This window comes from Sinocyclocheilus rhinocerous, unplaced genomic scaffold (assembly GCF_001515625.1).
Source record: "Sinocyclocheilus rhinocerous isolate Xijiao unplaced genomic scaffold, SAMN03320098_v1.1 scaffold539, whole genome shotgun sequence".
NCBI lineage: Eukaryota > Metazoa > Chordata > Actinopteri > Cypriniformes > Cyprinidae > Sinocyclocheilus > Sinocyclocheilus rhinocerous.
This window is the reverse complement of record NW_015653003.1, coordinates 1427959-1447709: the sequence shown is the minus strand read 5'-3', so window position 1 is coordinate 1447709 and position 19751 is coordinate 1427959. Positions and strand designations below refer to the sequence as shown.

Here is a 19751-nt window from a genome sequence, read left to right as displayed (position 1 = left end):
TTTAAGAATGAAATCATTTACCTGTTGAGAGTGTGTTGACAGTCTGTGTAGTTGGATCACTGAACTCCAGAAAATCAGTAATGAGGTGCTTTGTCAGTTACAGATTTGAAAAACCAAAGGGCGGGAATAAAGAACCCTAAACTCTAACACAAAGAACCATTGCAGCATGAAAGGGTTCTTCAGAATGCTATGGTTCTAAATAAAACCATTACTGCATGTAAAGAACCTTTAAAGAACCATCTTTTTTTAGAGTGCAGGAGTGACTGCTTGGCTTTTGTGTGCAAATATAAAACACGTTAAGATGTGACCGCTGAAGTAGGGCTGCACAATTAATCGAATTTCTAATCGCGATTACAATTACAGATGCCACAATTACGTAATCGTTCAAAGCGGCAATTAATCGCTCAAAGTCCACTTATGACATTTTGATTATATATATTTTTTTAGATTTTATGCTTAGGTGTATTATATTCATGTTAATTTATCAATGAATCACCTGCGATTTTGAATGCGATTTTGCGTAGCTTGTCAGTGAACTACGGCTCTGTGTAGTAAATGCCGCTCCATCTGAAAGCATGTGCTGGAGATTTACTACTAATCACAGGAGCGCCTTTACTGACGAGATGTGCATGACAATCGCATTCGATTTTTTGCACAGCCCTACCCTAATCCATAATCTGTATATCCTTGATCTCTAATCTGGTTTGGCAGATCAAGTGCTTGATGACACTGGGAATCCGAGACCCTGCGAATCAAAACAGAGCTTGTATCTTTCTGCACGGTCCACATAAACCCATGAGAGGCACTTAGTCTGTTTAGTGTAGCTCAAGCCCATGTTTTGACTTTTAAAGCTATTATTTTATCTAGATGCAGGTTGACTCTCAGCACTACTGTTTTCCAAGAAAAAAAGCGACATGTCTGTGTCAAATAATTCTATGATTGTATCAAAGAGAAGATTTTTGTAGATTGTATTATTTTTTTTGATAAATAGTTTCCGCAAAAGTGATAATTTATTCACCCTCATTGCACCCCATTGACTATTGCTGTATACACTCAAGCAAAACAAAAACAAACAAACACCGAGAAGTTTTCCAAAATATCTTTTGTTTTCCACAGAATGCACAGAAATTCATACAGGTTTGGAACGGAATGAGGGTGAATAAATAATGACAGAATTTTCATTTTTGGGGCGAACTGTCCATTTAATGTCATTTCACATTAGGATTAAGTTTTTCTATTATACACACATTCACACATCTTGGCAAACATTTTCCAAAACAGTCAAATTGTATTTTCTCAAATTTTAACAGCCCATTTCCAAGAGCGATATCTTTATGAAGTTGTCTGTCATCTGATCAGTCATTTAGTCCAAAAATGTGACAGTCCAGCAATACTTTCATCCAGTACATATCTGGCCTGTTTTGCCTATCTGTAATAACATATTGTCAGTGGTCTTTCCAAAATCATATTATGATAAACATAATATGTCCATCATCCCCTGACCCAGTATTTACTCCAGTTTCTAGTTCCCTGTTCCAGATATTATCAAAAACACAGGCAGGGATGTATTTCCCAGATAAGCATATGGAGAATGATATCTATTAGTTCATTTTTCCAACTGAGTGTTTGATAATGTTTTAACTCCACATCTGTGTTAAGGTATGAAGCCTTAAATTTGCTTTTAAATCAGTATAGTCCGGGTCACTTTGACCTCTTATTGACTATTCCATTAAAATGTGCTACATTCTCTTTTTTTGGTTTACTGCCAGGGGTATTTGTGTTCATAAGGACCGGTATTGTCACATTACAATGTTTACACTAGTAAACGCTAATTGACGAAACCGTCTTGGCCCTGTGCACACACTGCTTTCTTTGTCAACAAAAAATGGGCCAGGAAAGATGGTTTTTGGACAGCAAAAAGACCAGAAGGAATGCATGAGGAGTGATTGTGCCAGTTAGGAAACTTGGAATTGTGATCACGTTTAACAGTATTTTTTTTAATGTTCAGGATTGTCCTGATATGCCCCATACTACTGTTCGTGCTGTTTCGAAAATGTCATTTTCAGAAAAACAGTGCTGAAATTGCACATCTCAGTTAATACTCTGTATTTTTTTGTTATATATACATTTTAGGGTCTGGTGAAGGATGTGGCAAGATCATTCAGCGCTTTCCCAAAAAGGACTGGGATGGCACGGTATTTCCCCAGGGTGTGGAGATGGTAAGGAGTCGTTTTTGTTTCTGAAAACACAAACCCAAAAGTAGACTCAAGTCATTTATCCATAAACAGCTGCTTTCTGGAAGTAGCTGAACAGAAAAAAAACTGTATATTCTACCTCTTTGTTTTTCCTAGTTGTTCTCTATGATGGATTTTCAGTTTTTGCCATTGGTCAGCTGTGCCCACTTGATTCTAAATAGATTAAATGTGACATTGCTGGAGAATATGAATTTTATTTATTTTTTTTACTTTTTTGTTTTCCTGAAATCTGTGAATGCATCTGCCCACATCCTCGGAAACTCATATGGTTCTGATATCAGCCTTTTCTTTTGTCAACAATGCATAATTATTGTTTACTTAAAGGTTGATCCCAGTCGCCTCCATTTGCTCTAATTAGAGAGTTCCAAGCCCATGTCCTGTCCATTTCTTAAATGGCGTGCAGAAGTGCTTTGCTGTGCCTCTGTGATCAATTGCTCTACACACTCTGGCCCAATTAACAGACACAAATCAACTTAACTCTGGACCAAATATTTGCTTATCTGAGCTGGAGAAGAACATGCTGTACATCTCCTCAGTGACAGTGGCTTTAAAGTTGTCCTGGTTCTTGAGTTCAAAAGCTAACAAAGTCCAGCTCAATCTTTTGGGCTGTGGCCTGGTTGACTGTTTGTCTACTTGTTTATCAAGATGTAATGCGTAATTCTTGACTTTTATGTGAAATCAAAGGACTGAGATGATCTGCGCATTCTACTTCTTTCATCCTATAAATTATCACAACATTATAGTAGCATATCATTCTGAGAATGTATTAATTTATGTAAAAATAAACTAAAGGTTCAACTCTAATATAAAGTACACCTCTTCTGACGAGCTTGTTTTTAGTTTCTCAATTAAGATTCATTTTGATAGTTTTATATTTTGAGAGTCACCAACGTAGGTGCAGCATTAAGTCACAAAGGTGATGCAGCTGTCCTTGTATCATAATGAAGAAAAGGAATTACATTCTTGAAGAGAAAAACAATCTTTTGAGTAGTGTGACTGTCTTTCATTATTATTTTAATCTGTTTTAGCTATTACCCCCCCCCCCCCCCAAAAAAATCATATGTTCCTACCAAAGTGCAAAAAAGTGCAGGAAATAATGTGATATAATACAGAGAACCCCTACAGAATCTCAAGACTGTGTGTCAAGGTCAATAAGTCTCTTAAAATATCAGATAATTTGACCTTTCCATGACAAGGTTGTAAAATGTCATGTGGCACGACTTCCCAAAATGATATTTAGGAATTATAATTCATAATACTTAAAAATGTTTTGCAAAATAATGATTAAGTTGAGGACACTCACATGTGTTCAAGGTGTAAAGAAAAATTGATGGTTACACTACATGACATTTTTTAAATCATTTAAAAAACTTTTATGAACCAACATGAATACAAAGAGGACATTTCTGAGAACATGGCACATGTGTTTTGGCAAATCGTATACACTTTTATTTGTCATTGAGCCAAACACAGACTGTGCTCCCTCTGCTTTCTTGTTTTATTAGTCATTTAAGTGTAAGTGAACCAAAGAAATATGCTTGGTTACACAATATCCTTGGATAACAATGGTATTTATGATACGTGGCTTTGCATTTGCTTGTAGAAAAAGTTTGCATCAGATCCATGGAGGACATTGGCTATTCAGTGTAAGAGGCTCATTGTTCGCTGTGAGGACTGATTTTGAGTCTGTTTACACTCACTTGCTGAGATGTGGCTGCGAGCACCGTCTCCCATTGATTGTAGTTACTGTAATCTAAACAGTCATCTAGGAATCGGCTAATGAAGCGCAGGTTCAGTATCTTCCTAGCAGGTGGTTGAGTCTCTGGTCAGCCAACAGGTTACGCACTCTGGGTCAGTCCTGACATTAGTTGTTGTTTTAAACATTATGAATTCTTACTGATTTATGTTTGTGATTCTAAGAGGACATGATCTTTTTCCCACTCCAGAAATGATGGTTGTTTTGTCTATCAGAGACAGTGGAATTGGATTTAACTCCATTTCCGTGGTTTGAAATACACTGAGCAGTCACATTATTTGGTGTAATACAATGAAGGTCCTTTTCCTCAAGAACTGCTTGTATTGAGAAGCACTGGAAACATTCCATAGGGTTTTTATTCAGTATAGACTCAATGGCTTCATAAAGTCCCTGCAAGTTTAGGGAATATCCTTCAGCAGTTGCAGGGCTCTAGACTGCAACAGTTTTTTGAGAATGTGCGAGTTAAAATTTGATGTGGTCACATTTGTGCGAGTGCATGGTCTGCAATGCTCCAAAGCATCTGCTCTGCTCCATACAGCGCACGCTGCAGAGCCGCAGCGGGAGTCAGACTTCACTGATCATGTGAAGAGACAGAGAGAGGCGATTTCAGTGCGAGTGCTGTGGGTGTATAACCTGGTTTATACTCGCCGCGTCAGCACGAGCACAAAGTTGCACGATGGTGGACGGAGGATATGGTTTTCAAGCGAAAGTAAAGTAAAAGACCACTTCTTAAAAAAAATGAACATGTTGGTTTTCTTGGGAAAAAATATGCAAGCACTGTCACCGACAGCCAGTTTAGTTTTACTTTTCTTTTTGTTTTCATTTTGAAAAGCCTGTTGTCTTTGCTGTTTACCTTACAATATGGAGGCTTTCTTTTAATTGTTTTTATTTATTTGATTCCTCAGTGTTTGCTAAAAGTTCTGTAATTTATTAGTCAATATATTATACAGCATGTGGTGTAAGCCATGCCTCATTTTATTCGTTTTTGTTAATAAACGTTATATAAGCTAGTTTGTCAGTGCATTTTTGTTGAGATTGTTGTAGAGTGGAACCACCAAGTCTGGCACCATCATGGTCAAAGGGTCAGAATAACATTTCAAACATTGCAAACCAAAATTTGCTGATAAAAGTCACATTGTCCCTCTTTAGTTACATTTATGTTCCAGGTTTATCAGTCTATCTCATTGCTCATTGTCAAAAGTACCGATGTCGGTACCAGTCAGTACTGAAATGTAAAAAATGTGACGATACCAGCTTTTCCCAATAGCATTTTGAGCGCTCTTGAGTGGATTCTTAAACCCCTCTGATTGGCCATTGTGTTCATGCACTCAATAGATATATCGGGTCAGAATAACATTTCAAACATTGCAAACCAAAATTTGCTGATAAAAGTCACATTGTCCCTCTTTAGTTACATTTATGTTCCAGGTTTATCAGTCTATCTCATTGCTCATTGTCAAAAGTACCGATGTCGGTACCAGTCAGTACTGAAATTAAAAAAATGTGACGATACCAGCTTTTCCCAATAGCATTTTGAGCGCTCTTGAGTGGATTCTTAAACACCTCTGATTGGCCATTGTGTTCATGCACTCAACAGATATATCTGTGATTGGCTACAATGATCATCGCTTCACGCTCTTCACCGAGTGCTTACACCGATACACATGGGTGCGTTTGAAAACCGCGTCAATCAGAGCTGTTTAAGAATCCACTCAACAGCGCTCAAAATGCTAGCGGGAACTGCTGGTATCGTTACATTTTTAACATTTCAGTTCTGACATCGGTACATTTGACAACACTAAACAGGGATATTGGTTGGTTCTTTGGTCAACTATAGGATAGATTGGGCTTGGTTGACAATATTGATTAACCATTTTGATGAACCAATATCGATTTTAAATCCCAAGATATATCTTTCAATCTATGCTGTTTTCAGTTGATGTGTGAAAAAAAATCACTAAGCATTACTTGTAGCGCATCTTCTATGCAATAATCGCGATAAGCATTTGAAATGAAACAAAGTTTCAACTTACACACAACTTATACAGTACTTCCATAATGTAGAGAGAGCATGTGCACGTGGTTGCCAGGTTGGGAAGATTAGGTAAAACCACTTGGCAGAAAATGTATCGATTTAAGAGAAAATCTCTGATTGGGGGATTTAAACTATTGACATTTGGTCACCGCAACCATGAAAGCTTGTGGAGGCTTCTTACCAATGCAAAAAAATAAAATGAAACATTCTTAGGATAAATAACCAGCGGGCAAATATTTGTAGACGATTATGCTTAAATAATCGATTAAAATATTTATTGTGCAGCCCTACCTTATAGTATCATAGTAATGTATCAACTGACAGGGTAGTTTACTGTACCTGAAATATATCCAAATGAATCAATATTATATCAAATCAAATCAAGAGCTTGTGAATAGGAATCTAATCGAATCATAAAATCTGTGTAAATACCTGACACTATTAGATTGTATTCTCACCAAAAGCATTCCAGAATCAGCTTGAACTCAAACAGTTTATTTTTGTGGGAATCTCTAAATGAACTAGATTTGAAAAGCCAGGTTAAGCAGCAGTATTATTGTACATATTTTGAACATCTTTAGCATTTACGCGTGTTGTTATTTTTATAGTTTGCATTGTAGTGAATTATTCACATTGAAATGTTATTAGTGGTTTTATGTAAGATTAATTGCGATGCTGTTTTTTCCATTTTCTCATCTCACATGTTGTTTTCGAGTAAGTGCTAGAACAACATTCATCAAACGCATTCACATCTCTTTGAACACTGCGGGGACAGTGGAGTGCATAGGGTGGCCGATGTATTGTATAAAATTAGACCAGAGCTGTATGTATGTCATTTCTTGTTAGTCATTGGGTGTGCCAGTACTCCCAGTGGGCTGCAGAATCGAACCAGAAGAGTGTTTTGCTGGGTTTCAGGAAACATGGCTTGAGTTCATCTTCACAGCATCATCTCCGAAGCAACATGTGGAGGACCCCCTCAGCATAGTTTCTGCTCCGTCAGTTTACTCAAACATATCAGTATGTGCACATGTTTCTACTGATCTCCCTACCCAATGTGTTTCTTATGCTGTGACCCGGCCTTGCGTAATTTTTGGCTGAATTATGCGGTCTTAAGATTCTTTTACGATGCTCACGTACACTTTTATCTAGTCTTTTGATGCTCGTGTGCAGTTGCGTCTAGCATCTGTGTGTATTAATAGCAGAGCACACAAATATGTCGACTGTAATCCTTTATAGTGTTACAAATTTTCCTCTTATTTAGGAAAAAGTCAAATTTCGGAAAAAAGTCAAATTGCACGGAGGATCCGTTTAGTCTAGTTGTGTGGGTTTTCCGGTAAGCTGTTTATTTTGGATGGATTGTTAAATAATGAAAATAACAAACTCATAAAAGCACATTGCTGGGGTTAAGTGTCCCCAACGTCCCCAGCACACGAAAATGAAATGGCTTCAGTCCCATCTTTGTAGTTTTATTGAATATTGTCTTTAAAATACCAGCCAGGCAATTTGGAATTTCGTCTTGTATGCAAGTTGTTATTATTTGCTGATTTCTACAGATTTTCTGTTTCGCTCTGTTTTCAGTTTCGGAACAGCAGAAATTCTTTCTTTACCATAACAACCCCCAGCAAACTAAATGGCCACAGATGAGGAATGTTCCAAGTATAAAAGGATAGAAAAACACCCCATCGTGTTTACAGCTCTCATTCCAAAGGTGTTTTCAATCTTGGAGGAAGTTCGCCAGCTATTCTCCTTGTGTGCTGTTTTTTAACCCTGCCTCACATGAAGGTTCAGCTTCATGCAGATTCACTTGTTTCTTAATGCATAGATCACACTGGAAAGACGGTACAGGGAAAACAGTTTGAGGGGACATTGAACAGTTTGTCTAAATATGGTCCACAACTAGAGCAATGCTATCAAAAAATAGGAATCAGGCAACCCATAAATAACAACGACTGGCTGGGTTAGTTATAGGTCTTACACAGTTAAGACACAGATGTTCTCTGGTTGCCTTGACAAGAATATAATTAGGACCCACAAAGAGTGTAAAACATGAAAACATGCTAAAATGACACAATTGACACGTTCTTATTATGAACATTTTGGGGCTGCATAGAGCCACTTAAAATGACCTACAAATTTGCAAAAGTGAAGTTTGTTTTTTAAGTCTGCCCGTTTTATTTTATATTATTTTACTTTATTTAATTTGATTTCATCTTTACTTTAACTGCCTTAAAACTCTCTTGCACTGGCCCATTATTGTAGGGCCCTGGTATCATTTGTTTACAGATACCTCTTGCTTTGATATTCTGTTATAATATTCAGTAGCTATAGTCCTCTAATCTGAGGTGATCTGATTGTGTGGAGCGAGGAACAAGGTTTTGAATGTCAGAGTGTTTGCGTTTTCTCGCTCAGAGCGGTGTTTCTCTCGCAAGTGGACAGGAAATGAAAACCCAGAGATGGAAAACATGGAGTGATTACAGAACGCTTTGAGCGGGGAAAACAGTTTCATGTTTAACGTGAGGCAATTCTTCATGGACACACTGTGGTTTGCTTGTACTGTACTTGACGTTCAACGTTGTAACGTGGCAGGAATGTGATAACCTGCACCCGAATCACAGCCGGGATGATGTTTAGAACACTAGCACTCTTGCTCATGTGATATTGCGTACTATCATACAGTTCATTTTAATGTCCAAATAGTTTCATAACAAACATGGATTACAGTTAGGAAAAGTGTCTGTTTTAATCCTCTTAGGTTCATTTTGCTCTGTGCTTTGTGAAAAAAAAAAAAAGGCGTTACACAATTATATTGTGTTATGACTGTGATCACGGTAATTTTTGTTTATAAGTTCTTTGGAATGTTATGGTTAAATGTCACAAATCTTTGTTGCAACATGAATTTACTCTCAGAATCTCAACCAGAGGAAAGTTGACATGCTTCACAGATAGCAAAGGAATGACTGGCATTATTTCATGGTTTTCCTCTCTGATCTCGGTGGGCTGTAGATTATGTAGTAGCTGAATGCTTTTGCTTGAGTTTCTAGATTATTTACTGTCATTCTTATCGAAATATTGCATTAATAAACCAGCTGAAATCATAACTTTAGTATGTTGACTCACAAATGTTTGTTTCGCACACAAGCATGCGCTTACTCAGAGTCTGCAGCTATATTAGTCACATTATAAGTCCCATACGTTTCTCTGTGCCTCAAGTTCAATGCTGAATGTCAGGGTCACTCGATTTCAGTGTGTGTGCATATTCAGTACCGTGATATATCGCATTACCGAATACCGGCACAAGTCTAGTGTGCTCACATAAAAACTACTCATTTAACATCATGAAAATAAAATGATGTATATCAAAAATGCATTGATATAGAACATAATGATGTTGCTTTTGTTTTGTTTAGGCTTTTTATCATTTTTTTAGGAAATAAAAATGTAGACTGAGCAGCTCGTAGTCAAACCTTGGTCCTCACGATCCAAACTTTCAAAACGTAAGCTTTTATATGTCCAGAGCACGTGTACAGTCCACTGCCACAGCTGCATGTTCTTATGGGATCAAGAAAAGATGCAGTTTGTCTCTAATAGGTCAATTTGATTGAATTCTGAAGGCATCATGAGGTGTGTGTTTTAAAATGTCAAATTTGATTGGGTGTCCTGGTTATGCATGAGGGATGCTTTAGATGAGACCTTTCAGCTGACAAACAAGTTGAATTTATGATTGTATATGTGCCAGTGCTGATGGCATGGGGTCAGGTGCATCCTAGAAAGGTTCCATGTTGGAGATAACCTTTGATAGTCTTTAAACTGGAATACATGTTTGATGGTGTATTGCGGTATGCATATGGAGCCTTTTGTTCATTCATTTTCTTTTTTGCTTTGTTATTGTTCTTGAAGCAAGGAGGGCTTAAAACAAACAGTAGAAAAGTTTCCAAACCCTTGGTTCCAAATATCTATTTAATGATGAGTACTGAACTAGAGTTGGGGAATTATGTTAAATATTTAGGATTTATCCAATATTATTTTTGTAATTATCACACTGCTTTTAATAGAAATTTAATTTGGGCATTAAGTTTTCTAAAGACTGTGCCTGAGGATGGTTTCTTGACTGTTCCTCATGTCACAACTTGCGAATATAAAAGCCCTAAGACCGATTTTTTGTTCTAGGGTGCTTTTCCCAACAACGTAACTTGCTGCTTAAAAGAATAATTCACCCAAAAATGAAAACTTGCTGAAAATTTACTCACCCTCAGGCTATCCAAGATGTAGATGAGTTTGTTTCTTTATCAGGATAGATTTGGAGAAATTTAGCATTACATCACTTGCTCATCAATGGATCCTCTGCAGTGAATGGGTGCCGTCAGAATGAGAGTCCAAACCGCTGATAAAAAACATCACAATAATCCATAAGTAATCCACAGTCCATTAATTAATGTATTGTGAAGCTGCATGTTTGTAAGAAACAAATTTATGATTGAGGTGTTTTAATTTAAAACCATTGCTTCTGGCTACAGTTCATTCAGTAAACAGCTTTCACCACAACAAAATAAGCCAAAACATACCAAAGTATAGTGAGTAATGTCAAAAAGCTGAAACATATAGAGATATAAGTTTTGTTTTTGTATATAGGAACCTTTTTTATTTTTGAGGAATGGTGTTGAAAAAACATTTAGCATGTATTCAGTGGATGTATTTTAGCTTGGCTCCTGAACTGGTTGAGTATCACTTTTTCAAGTGGCCGATAAACATTGACGTTAGTCAGAATGCTTGAACATCTCAAGGCTGTGCATGGGTTTCTTCTTCTGACAGCATTACCCTTTTACCAGTTTGTCATTGTCACCACGATCACTTGCCATTAACCTCAGTCTCTGGAGATATTTGCTGTTGCAGATATCTTCATTCTCTGGCATGCATGGAGGCTTTTGCATTATGGCCAAAATGATGGATTAAAATGTTCCTGCTAAACTAACAACAAGGCCCATTCATCTAACCTCCCACGAAAGCACAAGCCACTTGGCAGTGCTGACTGCATGAGCATTGCCTTCCCCAGCATGCTGGGACTGAGGCGGACATAGACCCTTGGCACCTCCTGAAGCCAGTTGGTCTTATTGCTGCTGGCTGCAATGTGTGTTTTATGTCTCCAGCAAATAAACCCAGAATCCTCTGCTTTATTTCTACTGACTGCATCAAATGGATTATGTCCGTAATTTTGTAAGCTTGAAGAAAAACATACTTCCTCTACTCCTCTATATAGTGGAGAGGGTGGAAGAAAATGTGTGAGTTTTTTTTTATGTTTGCATATAACAAAGAAAATCTGCTGATATACATCATAAGTCTTTAAAATCTTTTCATGTAATAGCCTGATTTATTTAGCAGTGGTGACTTGATCAGAAATATTATTTTTTAGTATATATGCACACTACTGTTCAAATTCTTTTACGATTTTGAAAGATGTCTCTTAGGCTTTCCTAGGCTGCATTTATTTGATAAAAAAAGTAAAAACAGTAATATTTAGAAATATTATTACAATTTAAAATAACTTTTCTGTTTAAATTTATTTTAAAATAAAATAATATGCTGATTTGATGCTCAAGTAACATTTCTTATTATTATTGTCAATGTTGAAAACAATTATGTTGCTTGATATTTTTGTGGAAGCTGATTTTTTTTAAGGATTTTTTAAAAATAGTCATTTTAACAGCACTTATTTGAAATATTTTTTTAAAACAAAGCAAAAGTTTTTTCTGTCAATTTTAAACAATGTAATGCTGAAAGAGAAACATAGATGAATGAAACCCTTTTTCACAAAAAACTGTGGGCATTAACAGAACGTTTTAATGTTTGTGTTTTTGCTTTATTTTGAGAGAGCTATGCAGGCCTAACTGATGAAATAAATAAAAATTCCTCATCGGAGCCCGACATCCTATAATGAAGGAATGTGACCTCCCACGATGTGGGGGGGGGGAGGGATCATAACCGTTTGTGTCATCCATCTCATCTGTTGCTCTGACTTTTTGAACTTCTCTTCCCTTTCCTTCAAATCCCTGTTGTAATCTGGAATGTGCTTCGTACTTCCGGGAAGGACGCATAAAGTATTCAGAAAATGTGTAAATAGCTACAGTCTGGTCTGTTGTTTGTTGTCCATCTAACAGAGGCACTTTTGGAGCATTGAATATGTAACTGCACATCTTTCACTGTTTTATTTGGAACGCTAGATATGACGAGGCATTAGGCTTTAACATTTGAGTTATAGTTCACCCAAAAATGAAAATTAGTAATCATGTCCTTCTTTTTTCGGATGACAAAAGGAGAATTAAAAAAAATATATTCTGCTTGCGTTTGTCCATATAATGGCAGTGAATAATGACCAGCATCAAGCTTTAAAAAAAACAAGCAAAAGTATCACAGAATGGTGATACGTTGTATTCCAGGTATATGATAGGGTTCTGTGAAGAATAAACTAAAATCGAATATATTATTGCACAGCTGCGCTTTCATGACACTCTATTAGTGTCACAGCCCAGGACAATAACACAAGTTGCGAAATATCAAGATGAATAAAATAGGGCTGAAACGATTAGTCGACATTATCGACAACGTCGACAATAAAAAAATTATCGACAAATATTTTTGTTGTTGAGTAGTTATTTGATCTCATATGACCTAATGTAAGTGTCGCAATAACACGGTTTGACCAGTGTGGCGCTGTAGCGCAAGACTTTAATTCAGCTCTCCCGGATGAAATTCAATGGAAGAAGACACAGACTCCGCAGCCGAACCTGATGCTGCTGAAAGCAGAGTTTAAATATGTAAATATGTGCTGCACGCTTTCCACTCAATAACTCAAGTAATATATTTATATATAAATATATACTATAGTAGTCAACATTTGAAGTTGATCAAAACCTTTAATCAAAGTTGTCCTAAAACGAAAACAATACCCGTTTTTGTCTTAGGACAACTTTGATTAACTTTTTTGATCCACTTCCAATGTTGAACAAAAATGACAGCAGTGAGAAAACAGCAGTTAAGAAAGCATCTGATCATAGTGATGTGGATAAGTTTGTACCAGCTCTGCAATCAGCACTCCAGTCATGTCACGTTTATTTATATAGCGCTTTATACAATAGATTGATTTAAAGCATGCAGCTTTACAATACACCAATGGACTACTTGCACAACTACCTCCGCGTTCTGCTCAGTACAGCTCGGGAGTTTCCGGTCAGCATTTAGCGCGCCTACATCCAGACCGTTTCTTATGAGAAAGCAGATTATACTACGTTTTAGGGCTGGAAATAAAATAAAAAAACAATTATTCATATTCTCTGCGTTAACATGAATTATCTTCAACCTGCTGAAATGCTCCTATGAATATATTTATCTTCCAAATATGCATTCTGAATAATGAATAAATATATTTCCCCACTAACCTGCCGAGGTCCAGTGCTTGTCTTCACATTTTTCTTTTACTGATCATATTTTGTACCTGTTGAATTTACAGTTTTAAATGAATTTGACTGATAAACACCCTTACGAAAAATAACCATGGTTTTACTATGGTAAAAGTGTAGTAACCTTTTATTTTATTATTTTTATGTTTTTTTGCAGTTTACCATTTGTATAACCAAATTTAAACACCATGGTTAAACTATGGTTAGTGTAACAAAACCCGGGTTTATTGTGATTTTATTATGGTTTAACTATAATTGCAATTTTTTGGTTTTATTTGTAATAAAACTATGGCTAATTTTCGTAAGAGCATTATTGCTTGTGTGCGTTGGTGCTCCTATTCCAATGTTTAAAATGGTTGAATGAATGTGCGGTAACTGCCTTAAAGAAATTTTTTGAAATTTTTAACAGTAACGTGTTAACAGTGCGACTAATTTGAATATTCATATTTTGGCATTGCATGCAGTGGAATTAGGGCTGGCTCGATACCACTTTTTCAGAACCGATACCGATCCGATACCAAAAATTCTGAGTATCTGCCGATACCGATATCGATCTGATACCAGCACGTTTTTTTTAAATGAGTGTAGAATTTCTATACCTCAATGTGTAGGTCGATCATCACTCTTTTGTATGTTACGTACAATCTACTAAATATAGACAGCTTCATTATAAAGAAAAATAACAAATATGTGCGTTAGTTTATTGAGCCTTTTCTTTTAACAGTTTTAAATTTCAGTTACTGTGCTCGTGACGAACAATTCATAGTGCTCTCTACTCCAGTCTTGTGATCTAACCAGATATCCGGTAGAAATGTACACAATTTAGAAACCGCACGAAATTCCAGCAAGATTAATTCCTTTTATGCAAAACCATTTATCTTTATTAACAGATCAAGTATAACATTAGGAACATTTAATCATCTTGGAGAGAGAATATAGTGCACAAAAACTTTATGGTGCTTTATAATGTTTTTGTGGCTTTCGTGGGGCTTAATAATAACACAGTATAGTATACGCACTATATCGGATTTGGATCGGTCTCGTCTGACCGATACCCCGATCCAGCAGAAAATGCCAGTATCGGAGCGATACCGATACTGAATATCGGATCGGCGCACCCCTAAGTGAAATGATTGTGAATGAAAAATGACACAGACTGGTGACATATTTACATAAGCTACATATTTTATACATACATTATATGGACAAGTGCGAGCAAGGCATTTAAAAAAAAAAAACCTCTTCTTTTGTGATCCAAAAAAGAAAGAAGGGCATAGGGCATTTACTCCAAGGTGAGTAAATGATGTCTTAATTTTAATTTTTGGGTGAACTATCCTTTTAAGGAATTTTGAAGGATATGATATGAATATGATTAATGATTTGACCTACTCAGTTTGCTTTGCTGGCTTCCGGTTATGTCACCATGGGCAAATGCACGAATGGCTGAAGCTCACGTCTCACAGTATTTTGTTTTAGTCAGTGTTTGTAAAACAAAGGGGGAAAATAGAAAACAAAACATTCTGAATCCCAGCATGCATCCAGATTTTGGAAAAAAGAATGATGTGTTTGTCAGGACAATCTTTTCATGAGTAATGGACCTTGTGGACTGCTTGAAAGTCACAGGAAACGCATCACCAAGAGCTAGTCAGGAGTGAGTTTTGCTCTAAAGTGGGTCCGGCACTATCCAGATCTTTCTTTGGGTCTTTGTTTAGAAGGAAGCTGAGAGCCAGAAAGAAAATTAGTAGTATTTTTTTAATGAAAATTTGTGAGATTTCCAGAATATTTGGGTGCTGATTTAATGGAAACATTTAGGCTAGACTTGTTTTGACTAATAAATATGAAAAGGAAATGAATGACAGTGTACAGTGCACACAGGACCTCTGTGAGCTACATGGCCCCATGAATTGATTAGTATCTTCAGTTCCTGGCAGAGGGCAGACAAAGCATAATGAAACAAAGGACCAGGGAGCTGAGCCATACTCCAAGAGCTTTTGTTATTTCCTGCTGTCTCTGTTCATCTCAGCTACCAAAGGAAAACCTGTTAACAAAGGGCCCATACCAGTCCCACAGCCAATGAAATCCCAGCATTTAACAAAATAAAGATGCACACAAACAAAAAAGGACTTTGGCTCTGCAGCTCGAGTGCTCCAGATTGTCTGGTGTGCCCGTAATGTCTCATTCTCACTGGGGGACCAACTTGGTTAACATCATTCAGACAGAACAGGAACAAATTGCTTACTTCTACCCAGACAATTCCTGGTTATTCAAGTTTCTGGCTGATGGCAGGTAATTAAGGGTCTGAGCTAGATATAAAGGTTACAGATCCCAGGTATGGACCACATGTGGAATGGTGGGAAATCACAAGGGTTTGGGGGGTTTTACCCTACTAATTAAGTCAAAACAAGAGGTTGGGAGTCAAAAAATTCTTATACTAAACCTGTTAAATTATATGTATTCAAGGAATGTTTCCACAACATTGTCAATCATTTCAGTAACCATAAATGTTTACATCAACTACTTAGTCAGACTTGGTCATTTTTTGCCTGACGCAGAATAGATGCTAGTCAACAGAAGTCACCCAAGGAGCTGCTTGGGTGCTTTCTGTTGTGTGGAACTTCGACAAAATATTGGTACCATTTTTATCACATTGTTATAGAAAGATATATTGCAAGTACATCACTAACACATTAGTCCATCAATCTGTCCATTATCCAAACCGCTTGTCCTATGTAGGTTTGCGAGGATGATGGAGCCTATCCCAGCATCTTGGCTCGTAGGCAAGGAAATAATCTGGATGGCTGGCCTGTCCATTTCTTTTGTTTAAAAAGTATTTAAAATAGTGGATGCTTTGGATAACTGGGGACGCTAGAGATACCAATAGGTACTTTGGGTTGTGTGGCAATTGGTCTTTGTATTACAATTTGTGAACAGGATAACTACCATGATCATTGTTTTTCATGAGCAAATACTAAACCCTTTTAGTGTGATTTGGGAACCTTGAGTGGCTTTAGATGAAAAGTATCCGCTGAAACCAAGTAATCAGGAAACCATGACATACTGTTTTACTGTATATGTACACTTCTGTTGAAGAATGTTCGCTCCCTTAACTCTGTAAATTTATTCCCCGTGAGAGTTGGTCTCCTCGCACTCAGCACTGAAGTACCTTCCTGAACATTATTGACTCTGACATGTGGTTAAGTGGCCACCAATTATGTTGGCCCACTCACTGCTGGGTGTACCATATCCTTTCCTCCATTCCTATGAGCAGACCTGGGAAACAGTGTTGTAACCCCTAAATTCATTTGACACCAAATAATTTGGCCAAATGCATGATAAATAAAACACAAACAAATAAGACAAACAACAAATGAAAAGAAGAACAGAAGAAAACAAAACAAAAAATTGCCGAACAAAACGAAACAAAACCAAGATAGCAATCAGATGTCTGCATATACCTGTGCTACAACACAAACAACACACCACAAAACGAAACAAAAACAGCAAAACAGAACAAAACAAAATAACAAAATCAAAGAACAAAACAGAACTGAACAAAATGAAGATAGCGATCAGATGTCTACTTATACCTGTACTTAGGGCTGTGCAATATGGCCAAAAATATCAGTCGATATCGAAGATTTTTGCTCCTAAGTGAAAGTTGTAGAAAGCAGACCATTAACTCTTTCCCCGCCAGCGTTTTTGAAAAAAGTTGCCAGCCACCGCCAGCATTTTTGATTTGTTTTATGAATGTCTGAACATGCAATACATCAAAATAAAGAACAGAGCCTCTAATTTTAAACAAAAACCTGTTGTATTCTAGCTTCAAGCACTCTTTTTTTATGATCACTTGAATGTAGGTAAGTTTTATTAAAAAAGCAACATTTTGAGCAAAAAGCAGAGAAAATCACGTTTTTATCAAATACTACATCTGGATCATATTCAGTTCGATGATCAAAGCATAGATGCAGTAAATCGCTTCCATCAACTCCCCTAAAGCTTGCACAGTCCTTTGCAACTTTCTGGATCGACATTTCACTCTGTAACATTTGGCATTTTTCATTTATAGGCTGTTTATTGTTGAGACAATAATGTACAGTATTTGAAAAATAATGTGTTTTTTGAACATTAAAGCATGTCAACATATTCTGTTACACCAAATACACAAAATAATGATCTTTAAAATAGCATCATATGACCCCTTTAAACTAGCCTACTCTTTATGGTCAGAACATGACAAACACTTCACGTTTTTGAAATCTTTACACTTAACCAGTCATTTTTTCCTTAACAAAATAAATGTCTTAATAAAAAATTAATTTCTTAGATTCTGCATGTTCTAATGAGTGATATTGTTTCAAATCATGAAACTTTGACGCGCATCTTCAGCACAGTTTGCAGTGCAGGCTGCAATATTAATAATATAAAAAAATTTTCTCTTAGAAATGCACTAAGAGATGTAGTTTGAGATGCAGATGTAAATTTATGTTCATTATCAAAAACAGTAACATCGGTAAAAATTGTAACTACCTCATTTGTATATGGTAAAATGTAATTATTCTGACTGTTTGAGTTTTATTCAAATTAACCATTGTTCTTCAATAGTAGCATACATTTACATCATGAGATCACAGTTAAAACCACACATATAGCACCTCAATACCATGGTAAAAATGTAACTATACGGTTTCTAGGTATTTGTTTGAAAAGCAGTAGTATAATTACATTTTGTATAAATGCACAAATGCTATAGCTTAATCACAAAAATACTGTAATTATATTCCATTACTCCTTTAATACACATGTCTACATTAATAATATAATTTTTATATGAATATCCCACATTTCTGCCACAATATTAGTGTTACTGCATGGTAAATGATGGCGATTTGTAGATTGAAAAGCCTTCTGACTGTGTCATTGCGCACAGTGCTTCCTGTTTGTCAGCGCTGTTTCATCTGGCTCTAAACTAGTTTAAATCACAGAGTCATTTGTGTTCTTCGCTGAATTGAAGTGCTTCACACTGGATCTCACAGCACTGTTTAGTGCTCTCGTGACTGAGACTCATCAGTGAGTAAACGCATCTGCTCTAGTGAGCTCGTGCTGCGCTACCATTTGAACTTTGAGCCGAGCGGATAAATGCTCCATGTGGCATGGTTCAAATGAGTAGCGCTGTTTCGTTCCGCTTTTGAAGCTTAAACATTATATCGAACATTTATCGAACTCTTGTTATCATTTTATAGAGGAAAATTATATAGCGATAATTATCGTTATCGTTTTATTGCCCAGCCCTACCTGTACTACAATGCAAAAAAAAAAATAAAACCTTACGCCAAACAACAAAACAAAACACCACAGAACAAAACTGAACCAAACAGAAAAAAAAGATACAGCAACAAAGTCAAACAACAACAACAGAACCAAACAAAACAAATCTAGGATAGATGTCACATGTCTGCCTATACCAGTACTACTACGCAAACTAAACAAAGACAATTAAGCCAAACAACAAAACAAACCAAACAAACAAAACAACAAAGGAAACTAATCAGTTAGTTTCAGATAGTAATCAGTTGTCTGCCTATACCTGCACTACTAGTGCAACGTAACACAGCCTTGCACTCCAGTGCAATGTCAAGGTATTCTTGTGCAACCAGTTCAGTTCTTGAAAAATCCTTGTCATCAGCATCAGTGCGACACCTATAGTACAACACAGCCTTGCACTCCAGTGCAATGTCAAGGTATTCTTGTGCAACCAGTTGCTTCTTGAAAAATCCTTGTCATCAGCATCAGTGCGACACCTATAGTAAGTGTAAGTCCATAAGTCCTGTGTAATGAACAACCATTGTGTTGAAAATAAAGGAAACCCTCCCTTCATTCAAAAGCCGGGCCATTTTCTCCATCCTGCTGGGAGTGAAGAGTGGCCGACTCACGTGACTGGCCAAACCTGCAGCATGGAGCTGTTGTTTAGTCAGCTGAAAAACATAAACAGAAGACAGATAGCTGATTGGAAGGAGGGAAATGTGGGTGGTTACGGACTCTCTGAAAACCACAGGAAACACCTGTGCCCATTTCACTATCGCTGAGCACACAGGCAGGGGTCTGCAGTGTGATGTAGACCTGTATTGTGCCTCAGTCCAGTCCTGGGACAAAGGTGTTTACACTTGATTAGTCAAAGCACACTGTAACGGAACTGCTGTTTGTTGTTTAGCTTGTGAAGTTCAACAGTCCTAACGTTGTTGTTGATGTTTGCATGT

At 36.8% G+C, this 19751-nt stretch overlaps 1 protein-coding gene across 1 annotated transcript in view; it reads left to right on the top strand.

Annotated features, from left to right (window-relative positions):
• sbf2 (SET binding factor 2) overlaps window positions 1-19751 on the top strand; it is a 143150-nt gene that overhangs the window by 15704 nt on the left and 107695 nt on the right. The window contains exon 2 of the mRNA XM_016521593.1: window positions 2134-2219. Within this exon, the coding sequence (XP_016377079.1) occupies window positions 2134-2219 (86 nt within the window). The remainder of the gene's footprint in view (window positions 1-2133; window positions 2220-19751) is intronic.